General features: G+C 39.1%; 4 protein-coding genes across 7 annotated transcripts; 2 read left to right on the top strand and 2 right to left on the bottom strand.

The window, feature by feature from the left end:
* Positions 1-413: 413 nt before the first annotated feature.
* On the bottom strand, positions 414-4,415 carry LOC135171443 (uncharacterized). The gene is made up of 5 exons (XM_064137975.1): positions 4,302-4,415; positions 4,149-4,249; positions 3,871-3,988; positions 2,829-2,961; positions 414-2,415 (listed from the first exon to the last, which is right to left on the bottom strand). The coding sequence occupies exons 3-5, from the start codon at positions 3,877-3,879 to the stop codon at positions 2,189-2,191; spliced, it is 369 nt and encodes a 122-aa protein (XP_063994045.1). The 5' UTR covers positions 3,880-3,988; positions 4,149-4,249; positions 4,302-4,415; the 3' UTR covers positions 414-2,188.
* LOC135171539 (uncharacterized) lies at positions 4,311-6,073 on the top strand. The gene is made up of 2 exons (XM_064138168.1): positions 4,311-4,774; positions 5,080-6,073. Exons 1-2 carry the CDS (start codon positions 4,631-4,633, stop codon positions 5,281-5,283), a joined length of 348 nt encoding a protein of 115 aa, XP_063994238.1. The 5' UTR covers positions 4,311-4,630; the 3' UTR covers positions 5,284-6,073.
* Positions 6,074-6,082: 9 nt separating this feature from the next.
* On the bottom strand, positions 6,083-16,020 carry Htk (hat-trick). Of its 4 annotated transcripts, none has more exons than XM_064138081.1 (7): positions 15,879-16,020; positions 13,797-13,982; positions 13,574-13,706; positions 12,627-13,063; positions 7,344-12,520; positions 7,109-7,249; positions 6,083-6,964 (listed from the first exon to the last, which is right to left on the bottom strand). In XM_064138081.1, exons 3-7 carry the CDS (start codon positions 13,577-13,579, stop codon positions 6,900-6,902), a joined length of 5,826 nt encoding a protein of 1,941 aa, XP_063994151.1. In that variant the 5' UTR covers positions 13,580-13,706; positions 13,797-13,982; positions 15,879-16,020; the 3' UTR covers positions 6,083-6,899. The 4 variants fall into 4 exon arrangements, with proteins under 4 accessions (XP_063994151.1, XP_063994152.1, XP_063994150.1 ...); XM_064138082.1 differs by having other exon boundaries at positions 13,801-13,982; XM_064138080.1 differs by having other exon boundaries at positions 13,574-13,982.
* Positions 14,444-16,276, top strand: LOC135171522 (odorant receptor 47a-like). The gene is made up of 6 exons (XM_064138144.1): positions 14,444-14,882; positions 14,945-15,351; positions 15,539-15,638; positions 15,715-15,816; positions 15,900-16,058; positions 16,122-16,276. The coding sequence occupies exons 1-6, from the start codon at positions 14,586-14,588 to the stop codon at positions 16,194-16,196; spliced, it is 1,140 nt and encodes a 379-aa protein (XP_063994214.1). The 5' UTR covers positions 14,444-14,585; the 3' UTR covers positions 16,197-16,276.
* The last annotated feature ends 38 nt before the right edge of the window (positions 16,277-16,314 follow it).

The raw sequence follows: 16,314 nt of genomic DNA, 5'->3' as shown, positions 1-16,314 counted from the left end.
TGAAGACACACAGGTGGCCGTCAATGCTCGTTTGAGTGGAGGGAGGGAAACCGTGAAGGAAGGGATGAAAGAGAAGCGCAAGCGTGTTTTTCGATATTACTCTCATTACGCCCCCACCCACATTTTCCAAATAAAAATTATCATTTTTTTCCCCTGTTTTTAGCCTAAATACCGTCCGGTGTCTCATGTTTTATCTGCAAATGTCTTTTTCGGCTCTTTCCATTTTTTACTAGTTTTTTTTTTCATTATTATATGGAATTTTAGGCAGAGGCGGACTCGGTGTTAACGAAGAATTAACAAAGTGCAGAGGTGACTAGTCAGGAATATTTTTCTCTGCTAAAAGATTACAATTCCCTTCCCCTAAAAATTAAATATTTCCCTGGAGGGAATATGTATTACTTTCGGGGGTAAATAATCGTTTTTTCAATCATTATTTTATTGGGCTTACTAACAATAGGGCATTTGATGTCCCGAGGAAGGGAATTTGCAGAGGAGATTTGAATAACTAACGAGAGAGTTATTTGAAAATAATAACATGTTTTTACGGTCGATTGGTATCACGGAAAAACAGTGAAAAATATGTTCTTTTGACAGCATCGGCTCTGGTTTCTTGGAGATTTCCGTGGACTCACGGGGAAAATCAGCGTCGTTAAAGTAATCATCAATTATTTCCATTCATATTCCCCTCCATAACACAGAATGACTAGTAATTTCCTTGGAAAAAGCATGTGAGTTAAAGTTGAAGCTCTTGTTGCGTGATCATTGTATGATAGAACAAACCAATTTCCAATTTTGGCTCAATTTCGCCCGCCCGACGGCTGCACCAACACATATTTTTAACTCAGAGGCAGATGAAATGTTCCATAATAATTTGTCTTTCATCCACCGAATTAAAATTTCGCAAAGTGCCCTGGATTTCGTCAATTCATCGTTTTTTTGTTATTCACTTCACGTACGGTTCCTATGAATAACGAATCCATTAGCCCTTTCAGATAATTTTGACAAACTAGGGATGCGTGTGATAAATTAATCTCGGGTTCATGCATATTATTCACGCTCTTGTTGTATTTATTTATTTATGGAAAATGGAGTTGACATTCCACTTTCGTAAAAGTTTTTAAATTAAAAGACTTAATAAAATTTCATTTTAATTCATTAAAATCACCATAAGAAGATGGATTTGACCGTCGAACCCAAAGAAAAAGCCTTTGTGAATATTTCCATTCACAAAATGATACCCCAGTGTTAAAACAACTCCAGAACTTCGATTAACAGTTTTATCAATTGAAAAAGTTGGATGAATCGTATCTAATCAGGGGGTATCGACAAACCACTGGTCATTTTGAATTGTTGACTGTGCCGAAGGGCATGCCAATGTTCCGCTTGAACTTTCCCGGTAGCCAGACGATAAAACACCCCTCAATGGAACTTCTCATCTGTCTCCAGTCGTCCAGACTTCCGAAAATAAATATTTTACCCCCAAGTTTCGACAAATAATGAATAGATGAAGATGTCAAGTTGATATTTTGACATATGGAGCAGCGGAGGTGGGTGGATATTGCAAGATAATTGCAATTGATAGTAGATAACCGGTGGCAGTGTCACATATGCCAGGATATTGATATTACTCGATGCATGACCACTTCCTCATAATAGATAATTTTTCAATTTCACCGTTGAATTAAAATTCAATTAAAATTTCATTAGGGAATGAATGATTGGAATTATCTCATTTGTTGATTAGTCGATTCAATGTTTTGACGTGGATATGACTTGGGATGACATATAAACATCAACGAATAGAGTGGGTGAAAGCATACATGTGTCAATGTATTTCCACTGTCTCAAGTAATTCATGGCACGCTCAACTCTACAATCCAAGTCTTGATTCCAGTAGGGATGTGGTGGGCCTGGATAAATCCCAAATGAGCCATTACATGCATCCCAACAATTCCAATTATCTCCACGTTTATGTGGAATGACTTGTGAGTTTGTGGAATTGAAAATAAGAAACAAACAAATAAATATTATACACCTAGACGTAGACGTAATCTCAATAGCAATTCACTAGACTTCTTGTGCATTCACTCGGTTTCCCTATGAAATTTTTTCACACCCGTGAATAGGAGAAAAAATTTCTCCTTTTCATTCACCACTCACATCTGTAGTAAATGGAGTGAACAGCAAACTACAAGCGTAGCCGGCGTGCTACGATGCCATAACCGCTCGTCGTTCTCACAATTATTCCCGAGGCATTGAGTTTCATGAACATTTCTACAGCTGATATTCCCATTGCCTGGCCAGGATCCAGCAGAATTATTCTCTGCTGAATCGAGGGGATGAAAAGGAGTTGCAGTTGCGAATTAAAATTATTTTGATTAAAAAAAAAAAGATGATCTGGTCCTTTGATATGTTCTCAATGAAAACGAGAGAATTTTCCCCCCACGAAAACCAATCGAAAAGAGCTCTCAGTGAAGACACATATTTCACCCCCAGGCCCACTAATCATCCGTGCTCTAATGTTGTCTCAGGAAACTCTCAGATCGTGCCGCAGTTCCTTTGATCTTCCGCTCTCACCCTCTCACCGTAAAGGTTCAAACAGCTAGTAACTCCACTCAACTTTATTTGTCAGTACTATCCATCTAAAAATTCCGTGAATTTTTTTTTCATAAAAATTGTAATTATCAATACGAGATGGAGGTGGAGGCGAAGTAATGGGGAAAAAGAATATTGAAGGGGCATGAATGGGAAATGTCCTGCTTTAATTTTTCAAAATATTGTAAATTTTTCACCTGCCATTTGAGCAATTGAGTCTCAGGTGATATGTTTTGTGGTATTTGTTCCAGTAGTAAGTAAAATAGTGTCAACCCCCTCTGAAACAGCGTTTGCCACTAAGTCGAGCGGCAATTTTGTCCAACTATCGTCCAGCACGCGATACGCTCTTACCACGGCTTTGCCCACCTTAATAGAAATGAAAATAATAATTAACGATAAAGTAAGAGATGAGATCACTGTTATCGTACATTGAGGTGATTTATGAAGCTATTTATTCGTTGGTTAATCGTGAAACATAAAGGTAAGGGAGTCTTTAGGGCTCGATGATAAGGAAGTTTATTGAAATCTCACACCACTCGATAGAATTTTCATGATTTCAACCCTTTCGGTGGCTTTCAAAGGAAAAATTCATTACTGAAAACTGTCCTTCCTACTGGAGACTTTTTTCTGAGGAGGACGTGGCCTTGTGAGGGTTGTTGATTGGGAATTCAGAGATATTCCCTGAATATCTCCATAAATATCGTTGGCAGTAAAAAAAAACAGATTAAGACAAAATATAGAGTCATAAAACTCGATAAGGGGATGGGTGATGAGTTGAGTTGAGCAGAGATCATCGATATCCCGATTTCTCTTGAAATCTCTATCGGTGAAAATCTTGATTTCATCCCCTAGGGACAATGGCACGTCCTCCCGAGAGCTCAGGGTTCCGGCTCGAATTTCCGGGCCAGGGAGATCTAATGCAACAGCCGGAGGATAACAAGAGACGCCGGAATGGACACTGAGGCAATCAATTGCGTTTCGAAGATTGTTTACCACCTTGTTTAATCTTAATATGGCCACATTCTTGGAAATCAACCCCATGATGTATCGGAAATTTATTCACTCAATCGTAAATCGTTAGGTCGACAAGTTTCAACAGGAAAAATCAATAAAACTTTAAAACGTTTCGGGCGCCTCATCCTTTTACTCCCTTAATTTGTGTCACGTAGACCCCAGTGTTTATGATGGATCGCTTTTATTTTCTCGTTAAACTCAAATGTATGTAATCGAGTATACGTGATGTATTTGTAACGCATGAGATAATGTATAACTTACCACGAACATTAGTTGGCAGAGTAAATTTTCCAGAGTCCTTTTACCATTAATTAAACGCACTTGTCCCAAATAAATATTTAATCACTATCCGATGACGAGCGAAGGATTTCAAGGGTATCTAATGAGAATCGTAATGACATTATGATTGACAATTGAAGGAGACAACTCGAAATAGATTAGTTTGATGATGAAAGGAATAAAGGAAAATGATTTATTTTGGGAAAATTATTGTGCTTTATTGTTTTAAAATTATTATTTGAAATACAGCTGATAATTACCCGCCACTGAAGGCCCTGGTGGATCCATCTATCAGCGGTCACCCTGACTTTCCTCACCTTCGCCACCATTCGTCCATTTTTCTTCACCAACACCTGAAAAACTGCCAGTAAAATGTCTCCGTTATCCCCTGTCAATCGCCCCTGAAAACCCACCTTAAAACACCCGACAAGACATCAAAAATCCTCTCCCTAAGCTCAGTATAATAATAAACAAATCTTCAGTTCCCTGGAGGAAAAATAAATGGAAAATATATCGGAGTCCTGGCGAATTTTATTCCATCCAATTTTCACCAATGTTTCGATAACTTGCAGTGTTTTTTGAGGACTCTGGAGTGACAGAGTTGAAGGAATTCAGGGCTCATAAAGTTTATTTTGAGTGAAGAAAGAAAAAAGGAACAACTTTTGTGTCAGTGTGACAGACGTTTCAGTTGAGGTGCGTGGGAGTGAACGATTACTTGTTTTTTAAATAAATATTTTCAAAAATGGGGAGCACTGATAAAGCAGTCATTACTGGATTCATATGCAGACTTTGTAGTAAAATGAATCGTTTTGTTATACATATTTATGGTGAGGAGGGCGAGAGGATGAAACTCGCTGAGAAAATTAATGCCTATCTTCCAATTGAGGTGAGATAATTATTTATATTCCCTTCAGCTTTGACCTGACAAAACCTGGAATGAAACCTCTCCAACAAAAGTCTCTGATTAAACCAAAGATGTCAATGAGTTTTGAATCTTTTGAAAATGGATTGGATACTCAAAAAAACAAATTGATTCCCATTAGATTGAAAGTTTCATCAAGTTATCTGCAATTGTCTGACGAATTTTCGTCAATAAATGAATTATTTTTTATTGTAACCCTGGACACAGACAGTTATCACGTGATTTCCCTTGTGAAAGAGTCGAAAATTAATTGAAACAACTTATGTTAGATTAAGATGAACGATCCTCTCCCCAAAACCGCCTGTCTCCACTGCATTGAACGACTGGAGGCCCATCACGAGCTGATGGAAAAAATTTTATTTGCAAGAAAACGATTTGGAATGGAATCAGAAATGAAAGAAGTTCCAGAACAAACGACAACGAACACCGTCACCGTAGATACAGCGCCAGCTTCAAATTCTCCTCCATGTTGACATATTGTTCTAATTAATTAATGAAAAATAATCGATAATAATATTCGCTCAATCGAGTCTCATAAGTCCTTGTATTTTCAAATTTTGTGTAATAATTTAAGGTGTTGAATCATCGAGAACATATAATGATCATTTTTACAGAATTTATTGATGTCGTTGACGAAAAAATGTCCAAAAAACACATACACTTTATTTTCTGATTTATTTTTCACGTTATTTTGCGTCTTGCCAAACAGAATATTATTCTCTGCTATAGATCAAATTGTATATTTATCAATTCATGATTTTTCTTTGCTTTATTGGCCTCGATTTTCATGAGATTATCAAGATTTACTTTATTTTTGATTGTACTTTTTAAATAAATTTTGTAAAAATTTTATCACATGCCATTGTGTGTAGATCAAGTAAACGAGTGAAATCAAACTGCAATCTTTTATTAAAATTTAGAACGGAAATTGTTATGATTGTGTACTTAATAATTTCAGAGGCCCAGGGAAACTTGTGTAGAAACCATTAAATTATCCAAATCCCCTCGTTCTATTGCAAAAACATCCCAAACTAGTGCATCAACTCTGAAATCGTCGAAAACTAATCAGTGTCCATTAGCTAAGATTTTTTTTTCTTTCAGGAAGTGTAAACATCGCTGTACGATTATTATATTTGTACAATTACTGTATTATATAATGTATTTTTATGTAAGAAGGGAGTATTCGAGAAAAAAACCTTTTTAAAATACTCATAACCCCCTAAGTAAGTATGTAATAAAATAAAATTGCTGTATAAAAATCTCGCTTAGCCATTTTCCTTCAATTATCATTTATTATTTCATGCTCTTTACATTTATCCAGTATCCTTTAGCACTCCTCAACATTTTCATTCTTGAAAAAACACTTTCAACACCTAATGCGTACTCTAAACACGTAATATTCCACAATTGTTTTGTTCTTTTGTATGAATAAACTGTAAATAGGAAACTCTTAATCAAAATTATTCACATGATTATAATCTAAATATCGTACGAGAATAAAAAGAGAATTGATCTCATTCTTTTTATATCAACGTTACCTAAATTTTGAGCTAATTATCATTTACTACTGTAAATATCAAAATTTCGTGGGCAATCTTTGCGAAAATATCTCACGTTAAAAGCAAAGCGAGTGTGAAATGTATATATTTTTGAGTTCAAACACAAGATATAATTATTTACAGTATTTCTAAACAAAAAAAAACAATAAATCAAATATAATGTACAATTTCATTGTGAACCAATAAATTCATTTGGATTGATTTATCAACTAGATAAATAGTTTGTAAATCGTATTCTATACAGTCGATTTTTTAATTCGCAAAGATTGTAAAATTTTTACTTTCTCATTCATCAACTCAATTACATTAATGAGTTATTTAATTTATTAACGCTAGGTGGTGAACAATTAGCTGCTCCCATCTCCCTATCTACAATTACCAATAGACAATAGTGACAGTAAATTAACGAATTAATGGGTACAAGAATCAAAGTTGATCAACTTTGCTCCAAAGTGCGTTTGAATTTGTGAATAAACTTCAATTTCATTATTTACATTAATTGTGTCAAAATGATAAATTTTTTTTGTCATTTAAGCACAGGCCTGTTGCATCTCGGCTTTGGCAGCTTTCATAGCTGCTATTGACAGTTTTTTAGCTGAAATATAATCATTTTTATGGCATTAAAAACTGTTTGAGCTTAAGGGAAGCTCAGAGGGTTCACGATATATTTCCAACCTAGTGATGATCAGCCAATTTCCCCTTTGCCATGAAATACTTGAAATTCAAAATGTTTATTTACCTTCACGTTCTCTCCTCCGCAATTTCTTCCTCCGCCTCTCGATCGCCGCAAGTTCAGTTTTCACAATATTATAAGTCTTCTTAATTTCCGACAATTTCTGTTGCAGTACCGCTATCCTCTGACATCCATCGAGCTCAGGATCTACAGACGAACCATAAAAGTCCCAAATTAAGATGAAAAAATCAATGAAAAGCTAAATTAAAGAGCTCAAAACACCAATAAATAACAAATTTACCCAGATCAACAAAAAAGTTGTACTTCAACGACTTATGATCTCCTCTCCCCAGCGACGTTTCCCCCATTCCATTGACAACTCCATCAGATCCTCCACCATGTCCACTCCCCCCAGTATTGGATCCCTCGCTAGTATCATCACTGTCACTGCCACCAGCTCCCTGCCTCGTAATTCTTCCACTAGTTCTCCCCCCCTTCTTCTCCTTTCCACAGTCTGAATTTTTTCTGTTCCTCTTCCTCTTTTTGGGCGTCCCAGGATCCTCAACAGGCCTCTTCACTGGCCCACTTACCTTGGCCCCTTCAATTCCCAACATATCGCCGCCCTCATCCCCGCCAAGAACCTCATCGATTCCATCATTGAACCCACTTCCCTTGGCCTCTTCCCCCTCACCCTCATCTCTACTCTTGACAGTGTCCTCAGACGTCGGAGATGATCCCCCAGCTCTCTCCTCATCCCTTGGTGACTCCGATACATTTGAAATCGTTGAATCAGGTGTAGTCGGGGGTGTATTATCCATAACAGGCGCAGCTTCATTAGTCTCTCTTCTATTATGATTCTGAATCACCTGAAGTGCCTGAACAGCTCCCTGTACCGGTTGAACCGGTGCCTGAACCGGTTGTTGTCGCACTCCAGTCAATATTCCATGGTTGGGAGCAGCCTGTACTCCACAAGAGCTCGCCACAGTCATCGACAAGCCCGATCCTTGACTTGTGCTCTGCCCTCCAGATGATGGAGCACTTGCAAATGGCATCTCAAGAAGAACAATCTTCTTATCGAGTTTGTCCTTTCCAAGGCCTCGTTCATTAGGATCCTCTTGATCCAACACCTCCATAGCTGGAGTTGGAGAGCCTGGAATCTCCTCTTCACACAGTAAATTCATATTCTCCCCTTCCTCTTCATGTTTAACGACAACAGCTGACAAACAACTCTTCTGATCCAATTGATAACTCTGATCTGGAGGATTAACATCCAAATTTGTTTTTATTTTCACGTCAAAAATGGGAATATCTGGCTTCTCGGTCTTGATTATTTTATCACATTTATCATCACAATTATCAATCACTAATTTTTGTTCTGAATCACTGGAGTCGGTCGAGTCCACAAATTCGTGAGTCAGTATTTTTTTTCTCTTCTGCTTCTCTAACTCTGTGGACTCTGATATTTCCTTCAACGGATCAATCTGACGTTTCTCAATTATTCGACGATGATCAATAACCTTAACTTCTGCAGACTTCTTAACATCAGAATCTTTTCGCACTTTCGCTTGTTCAAATTCATCTTCCTTGTGTTTTACAGCTGTTCTCAGGACTTCTGCCGAGCAAATATCATCAGTATCTTTCTTCTTGTCATCGGGTCTCTGTTGCTTTGAACAGTGTGCATCGACAGAGTCATTAATTGCTTTACCACGTTTCATTGTCTCATTCTTCTTCATACTCTCCCTTCTTTTTTGCTCAGCATCATCATCTCGTTTCGAGTCTTTGGGTTTTTGTTGTCTAAAAGCCAACGCTGCTGCTGACAATTTTTCCTCGATGGTGGAGGTTGCTGGAAGTCTAGCACTGATTGGTGCTGGTACCAGTGATGTGCTAGGGCTCAATGACACCACTGATGGAAGTTTAGCTTCCAGAATTCTTCGTTCAATAGCTGATGTTGCTGAGAGTGTCGTATTTGAAATGACATTTGTCGATGTCGAGACAATTATCGTACTCGGGAGTAAACTCATGGGAATCAGTATCTTTTCCTCTTTTTCCTTACTCGTCACCGGCAATTCCTTCTTCTCTTCCTTCATCAAAGGCTCGACCTTGTCCACCTCTGTTGACATGAAAGACGATAGTTGGAAGGTGAGGACAGGTTTCTCATCGATTTCTGTGATTTCTGATTCTGATATCACAAGCCTGTCGTCTAGATCATCTGCATCAGCTGTATTTTCATCATTTCCTGGTATATTTCGAAACAAAATGTCTGAATTGACAATTGATTTCGGAACATCCTCAGGGATATAAGGAGAGGAGACGACGGATGAAACTGGTGCAATTGTTTTTACATCAACAGATTTATCAAATTCCTTCGGAGATGACTTTATGACACTCGTCTCAGGAATTTCAGTCTCCTCAGTACGTTTTATCACCGGTGATCTCTTTGGTTTTTTCTTCGTCTCAATTTCTCCAGCACTAGCAACCGACGGAGATATGGATATTGATGCAATCGCCATTGGTTCGGACTTGACCTCCTTCATAACCACAGGGGGAATAGTTTTCTGCTTTTTCTTGGGGCTCTTCAGCTCCTCATCAAAGACTCTCTTTTTCAATCCACTTTTATCTTTATCTCCCCCCGAATCACGTTTATTTCGTACCTCAAACTCAAAGGGTTCCGGCTCCTTGAATTCATAAACATCCTCTGTAGTTGGTGAGGGCGAGGCGGGAGGTTTAGCAACAACTTCCTCAACAATTGGCTTCACCTCCACATCCACCTCCTCCTCATCCAGCTCTTTCTTGATATCCTTAACCTCAGACTTGACATCTTTCTCAAAATTCTCAACTTTGGATTTGACATCTTCATCTCCCGAGTTCTCAGGCTCAATTCTGATGGTCTCGAGCTTGACAGCTTTATCAAATCCTTTCAATTCCGACCTAATTTGATTGAGATCAAAATCCCGGCCCTTCGGAGCTTCCTCATGACTCGAGGACTTGTCAAACCTATCGACAACCGATTCATTCTCCTCTGGTTCATCCTCATCATTATCATTGTCCTCATCATTCTCCTCCGGTTCATCAGTTTCATCAGCAAATAAACCACTTCCACTCTCAGCCTCCTCTGACTTGGTATCCTGATTTTTCTTAACCGCTCGTCTCAATCTCCTAGTTCTCCTAGGTGGCTCTTCTCCAGGATCTTTATCATCATCAACTTCCGAATTTTCATCAGGTTTTATTCTATCCTCAACCCTACGTCTAACCTCTCGTCGTCTTCGTTCCTCAGTTCCTCGTGACCTAGTTCTCGCTCGTTCTGGCTCTGTATTATCAGTTTCATAAGCATCCGAATCCTCACTCTCAGTAGCAACTGATAAATCGGTATGCCCGGACATTCTCCGTGTTCTTCGGGTTCTCAATTCAATTCCCATTTGTTCAAGATTTCTCGTTGCATTACGTGTTGGTCTACTTGCTGGAGTTGCTGGTGATTTTGTTCTTGAACTTGAACTAGCAACTGATAACGGTGTTGTTGATCTCGTTGGTTCTTTATCTTTATCTTTATCCTTATCCTTCTCTTTTCCACCACCCGATGTCGATGAAGATGAACCACCAGTTGATGATCCTGATGATGAATTCTTAGTACCACTTGGTGCAACGCTCTGTGCTCTTCTTCTTCCTGTTTGCTGAACGCTCGGAGTCTTTGATGATTTAACACTGGAATTTGTGCTGGGTGTTTGTGGTCTAGGTGTTACTTTTGTTCTCTTGACGCGTCCCTGTGTCTGGGTAAAATTTTGAGCAATTCGGGTGGGCTTTATCCACTCATCGTAACGAGTATTCCATCCTGTATAATGAACAAGATAATCCAGCTCTGCACCCTCGTCAATTCGCTGAATTTCAATGACTTTAGCTTCATAAGTGACTTTAGATTCATGAGTGGGGCCGTAATATACCTTTAGACGATCACCAAGTTGTATGGGACCCTTGTAACAAGGTGCTGATGATTCAGTTCCACTGTTGTCATCCTTATCTCTGGATTTTTCACTGTCCTTTCTCTTCTTTCTTCCCCTCTGTTGCTTCTTCAATTCGTCCTCCATCATTCTACGTTGTTTCGTTGAATTGCCTTTAGTTTTTTCCGACTCACGTGATGTCTCACGAATCTCCCTGGACTCCTTGGATTTCATGTCCTCCTTTGATTTTGAACGTGTCTTGGTCGAATCCTCGTCCTTACTCTTATCCTTTTTCACAACAGGTGCTGTTGAGGCACTTGAACTGGATTGTGATGACGTCGACGATGAGGATGAGGCATTCTCCTGCTTCTTCTTATCATGTAGCTTCTTTTTAGGTTCTTCCTTAGGTTTTGTAATGGTTTTAAACCGATTGGAGGGAACTGGAGTGAATCTTGATGGTTTTTGTGATTTTTCAGAGCTAGAAGATTCCGCGGTACTCTCCACCTCGATATTCACATCAGACTCGGGACCTGATATCGATTGCTCTTCAATTGGTTCTTTCTTCTTCACCGATTGCTTGGGGGCTTCATCTTCTATTGGAGAAACAACAGGTACTATTGGCTTTTTCTCCTCCTCAGAAATAATTTTTTTCTCCTCATCTGGCTCTTTCTCTTTCTCTGATTTCTGGAGCATAGGTGGTACTGGTGTATTTCTGTCTTTATCCCTGATTAAACTTCTACCAGGTCGTTGTTTTCTTATGCTTCCCCGTGGATGATTCACCATGGTACATCCCAATTTCCTGTAGAAATCCTCAAAGGAGTGTAAAAATTTTTTGTACGCCTGTTTCACGAGATTGTGAGTACTCAAATTTGCATGAGTTGATAATCCAAGTCTTCGTGTTATAGATTTCCATTGATTCTGATTAGTGACACGATTGTACCCGCCGAGTTTGTAAACAGCTCTGAATAGACGATACAGATCAATGTCCTCTGATCCTATCATTGGACAATTGTTGATTGGAGTTCCTCTGTCGTCCATAAATTTGTACAATTGTGCTACAAAGTGATCCTTCTCCTCTCGGGGTTCGTCGTCAGAGCTATCTGAATCCAAATCAGCGTCTGTGTCGCTGTTGCCACTTGACAGGGAATTACCGAAGAGAGAATCCCTGTCCCAATGGGGAGGAAGTTCATTTTTCTCAAGAAACAGAAGGGCTTTCTCTACCGCGAGCTTCAGCGTACTGTTCTCCACTTTCAATCCCAATTCTTTCGTAAATTCAGTAGCTTCTTTCTTAGGGACTGTGTAATACCTGGCATCCTTAAAAGATCTAACAAGATAATCGTCTCTCACTCTGATCCTGACGGTATCCTGGGCAGTTGGAGCAACAACAAGCCCGGGAAACCAGTTGTCCTTCTTCTTCTTGTCCCCCAACTCCACACAAACGACTCTGCCAATCTCGGGTTCGGTTTCCAGGCCCTCTTTTCCTCCAATTCCCGATCCCGATGGACTACCCCTGGGTGGACTCTCCTCATCCTCGCTACTGTCATCCCTGTCAGACGATAACCAAGGAAATTAACGAAAGAATGAAACAAAAGGAAAAAGAAAAGATGGGATTAGTATTGTTTTATTAATGAATTTGGTGAGAAAAAACTCACTGTGCTTGCCTCGAACGTCTCCCTCGTCTTCCTCCGATAACAGGATTTCCAAAATGTTCAGGATGTGTCAGAGGCAGCTGATCGAGAGTTTCTGATTCGGCAAAGTGCCGACCACTCTTTAAACACAATGCAGTTCTTCTCAATGTCGTTATGTCACCATCATCGAAGACAACAGTGTATTGACTGCAATCCTGAATTTTCGTGATTGTTGCTTCGACAAAGTCCTTTTTGTCAGCATGTCGTGCCTCAACAGATGCACCAACTCTGAGGGTACCTCTTATTTGCTCATCTGTCACTGTCGCTGTACCCAGACCCTGTTTGTACGTCACTCTGCATTTTACTGAACGCACGACTTTTCGGATTTTTGCCTCGCAAAAAGCACCTTTGTATTTGGCACTTACTTCAGTGCCCACTGACAAGTACGGTGGATCGTCACCCTTGAAATAAATTCAGCATCATGACTTGTTCATTGCGCTGCACGTGAGCAAGTGAATATTGAACCCATATTGAATTGGGCTTGGGATTCTTTTGAATTAACAATATTAATATCGCGAATTATGGAGGGAACATTTCACTAGTAGTAAAATGGCGAATGTTGAGGAGAAAAAAAACGAGTAATTTATTGGTTATTGCGATTTGTGGGGGGGAAGGGAGTGATAAATTACCATCCAGATAAGTACCATCACTGAGTCTTGACTAATGGAGAACAATTTCGAGGAATTTTTGTGTCCGTTATACTAGTTAGACTACGGTAGACGTGATGATCATGCGCTGGGTGAACATTACAGAATTGTCACTCATCTGCTCAGCAAATTGGAGCATATTCATCATGATGTTCTCAATGTTTGGACAAAGATTGAGGTGGAGGTACAATATGAGGGCTAATGAAAGGGTGAAATGGAAGCAGATGATGTGGGAAATGTTTAAAAGTTGACTCGTGTACTCACCAACATGTTCTATACTTTTATCATCCCCATGTATCCAAACATCAGCTCCAAAAAGTGGTCGTCCATTCCACAATATTCACAACAACTTATCACCGATGATAATGCGTTGTATACATTTCACGAAAGGGTATATCTGTAATGATTATGGAAAAATCTGGAGGATTGGATACACGGGGCGCACACCGTATCACGCAATTCTCCAGAAAAACTCGCAGACACTCACGTACTTGCGTCTCCCTGTGTCTTTGTCATAATTTTCTCTTTTGCCTCCTTCTCCCACCACTTTTTGGATACAAAATACCGAGTTTTGTGATCACCAAGAGCTGGATGTATTCGGAGCGCTTCGAGAATTTACGAACGCCTGGGAAAAAATAGAATGGCGGAAGAATGGAGTGGAGCGCAGCGACATCTGTCAATAAAAATGAGCGGGAAAGTTGAAAATTTGAATGGATTTTTGAGATATAAGGGGCGCGAAACAGACTATTTACTATTATCTAAATTAAGCTATTCTTAAAAGCAAATAATAGGACCTGTTCCCCAAATGATGGATTATCTATTACAAAGTTGTTTTCCCTATTGAAAAATAATTATCCTCCTATTAGTTTTTTTTTAATCAGAAAATCCCCTTTGGCCCACTCTCTCCTAAACCTCAGCAAAGGCATCATGATAAACCACAATTTCCTGACAATTGATTTTACGTACGTTGACTGTAATTACCTTTCCTCCATGCAGTTTTAATATTCTCACGAGTTACCAACACAAATCTATGTGGGAATCCTCCAACTGTTTGTAATTGTTTATTAACGAAACGAATCACGGAGGCCTCTCCGGGAAATTATGACAACGCAAACATTGGTGGCACATGCGAATCTTAATTGTTTGGAAATTACGGTAGTTTCATTCCTGCCGTAATTAACCATCAAGAGGATGAAATAATTTTCATTTATACCAGAATGAGTTATCCAAGAATCAACATTGGCACGCACGAGACATATTTATTAATCGTCCAGTGATGTTTGATGAAAAAAAATTACCCGAAATAGCTCTAACATATCTTAAATATGGCACATCATTACTGTGCACTTGGCCACCAAGTACTCGAGCAACAAAGTCGGAAAAATTATCTATCGATGCGATGTGGTGGTTATTGTGTATATTAGCATGGTGCCTTGTACTCCCAGTGTTGTATACCGCTTATCTGACACGAGGAAATTTCATGGAATTTACAAAAAACATTTGTTTCGGAGCATCAATTGCCCATGGCATCATCAAAATGATTATTTGCAAATATCAGCGAAAAAAATATCAGGTAATCTTGTCCGACAATTAAACTCCTTTAAAATTGTAAAAAAAACTATTGTTTATGCCCAGAAATTACTCGAGGAAATTGAAAATTATTTATTGCACGCAACTCCCCGAGAACGAGAGGTCCTAAATGGTTGTGTCAAAAGAGCAGCGCCTGTTTACCTGTCATTCAATATAACCGGATTTGTAGCAGCAGCTTCATATGTCTGGGGACCCCTGGTTCTCGACCAAGATTTACCAATGGACGTTGTATATCCATTTGAAATACACTATTACCCAGTTTTTCAAATAGTCTATACCTTCCAAGCAATATCAACAATGCAATGTGCCGCCGTTGGACCCCTCGATGCTCAAGTATGTATGCTGTTTTGGTTTACTATTGCCCGGCTGAAACTCCTTGCCCATGACGTGAAGAGCATAGCGAGTGTTGGTGATCTCAATGCTTGTGTTCGAGTACATCAAAGTATATTGAGGTTCATGAATTTGTTATTCTGATAATGCCATTTCTACTGTCAAATTTTCATCACGTTCTCTGGAACAGTCCTCTTTATAACTGCTTAACAGTATTCAGCAGAAGATAAAGCCAAAAACCATCAATAAAAATGTGCTGGTCTTAAGCCCTATTAACGAGGATGAATTAAATTGTTTCTCTCATTACAGATTTAATGAGCAAGCCTGTGACGTTGCACGGCCCATTATTATGACGACTCTCTTAATGGCTACGCTCTCCATCGCTTTTGGAGCAATGCATGTTATCGGGGTAAAGATTCTCAAATAATTTATTTTTTATAAATAACTCCTCACCCCTAATAATAACTCCAACAGTTTCCCTTCAGCATGAGCCCTTCGAAGTCAAAGCCCAGTTCGTGGGTCTTGACATAGGATATGGCGCTCAGTTGTACTTAAGTGCTTGGGCAGCGGAAAATTTAATGACGGCGGTGATTACCCAGCATTTTTTTCCTCTATTCTTCTGAGTAAATAGAAAAATAAAACTACTCACCTTCCATGACTTCCTTGACAGATGGAGAACCTCAAGTGGGCTCTGTACGATTCCTCTTGGTCAGAAAATTCGAAAAGCCTCAGTCGATCGTTTCTCTTCGTTCTACAGAAATTAAATAAAATACCGACAGTCTCTGTTGGAGGTTTCATACCGGAATTGTCTCTCAATTATTATGCCGTGGTAATTGTTTATTATGGAACCCTCTCTGGCAAAATTTATGAAAATAATTGTCTCGAATTTCAGTATCTATCAAAAACCATGTCGTTCTTCACAACTCTTCGCATAATGCTCCAGAAAATGGAAGAAGAAAAGCGATAAAATAACAAAGTTAAATACTGTAGAATTACTGCTCAACGAGCCAGTTCTCGAAGATCAACACAATACAGGACATGACAATTTGCCTCTGAAAAATGGTCTAAATAACTCTTTCCCAAAT

Source organism: Diachasmimorpha longicaudata, chromosome 20, assembly GCF_034640455.1.
Source record: "Diachasmimorpha longicaudata isolate KC_UGA_2023 chromosome 20, iyDiaLong2, whole genome shotgun sequence".
NCBI classification, from domain to species: domain Eukaryota; kingdom Metazoa; phylum Arthropoda; class Insecta; order Hymenoptera; family Braconidae; genus Diachasmimorpha; species Diachasmimorpha longicaudata.
Note: the sequence above shows the minus strand (reverse complement) of the source record. Positions and strands in the feature narration are given on the sequence as shown.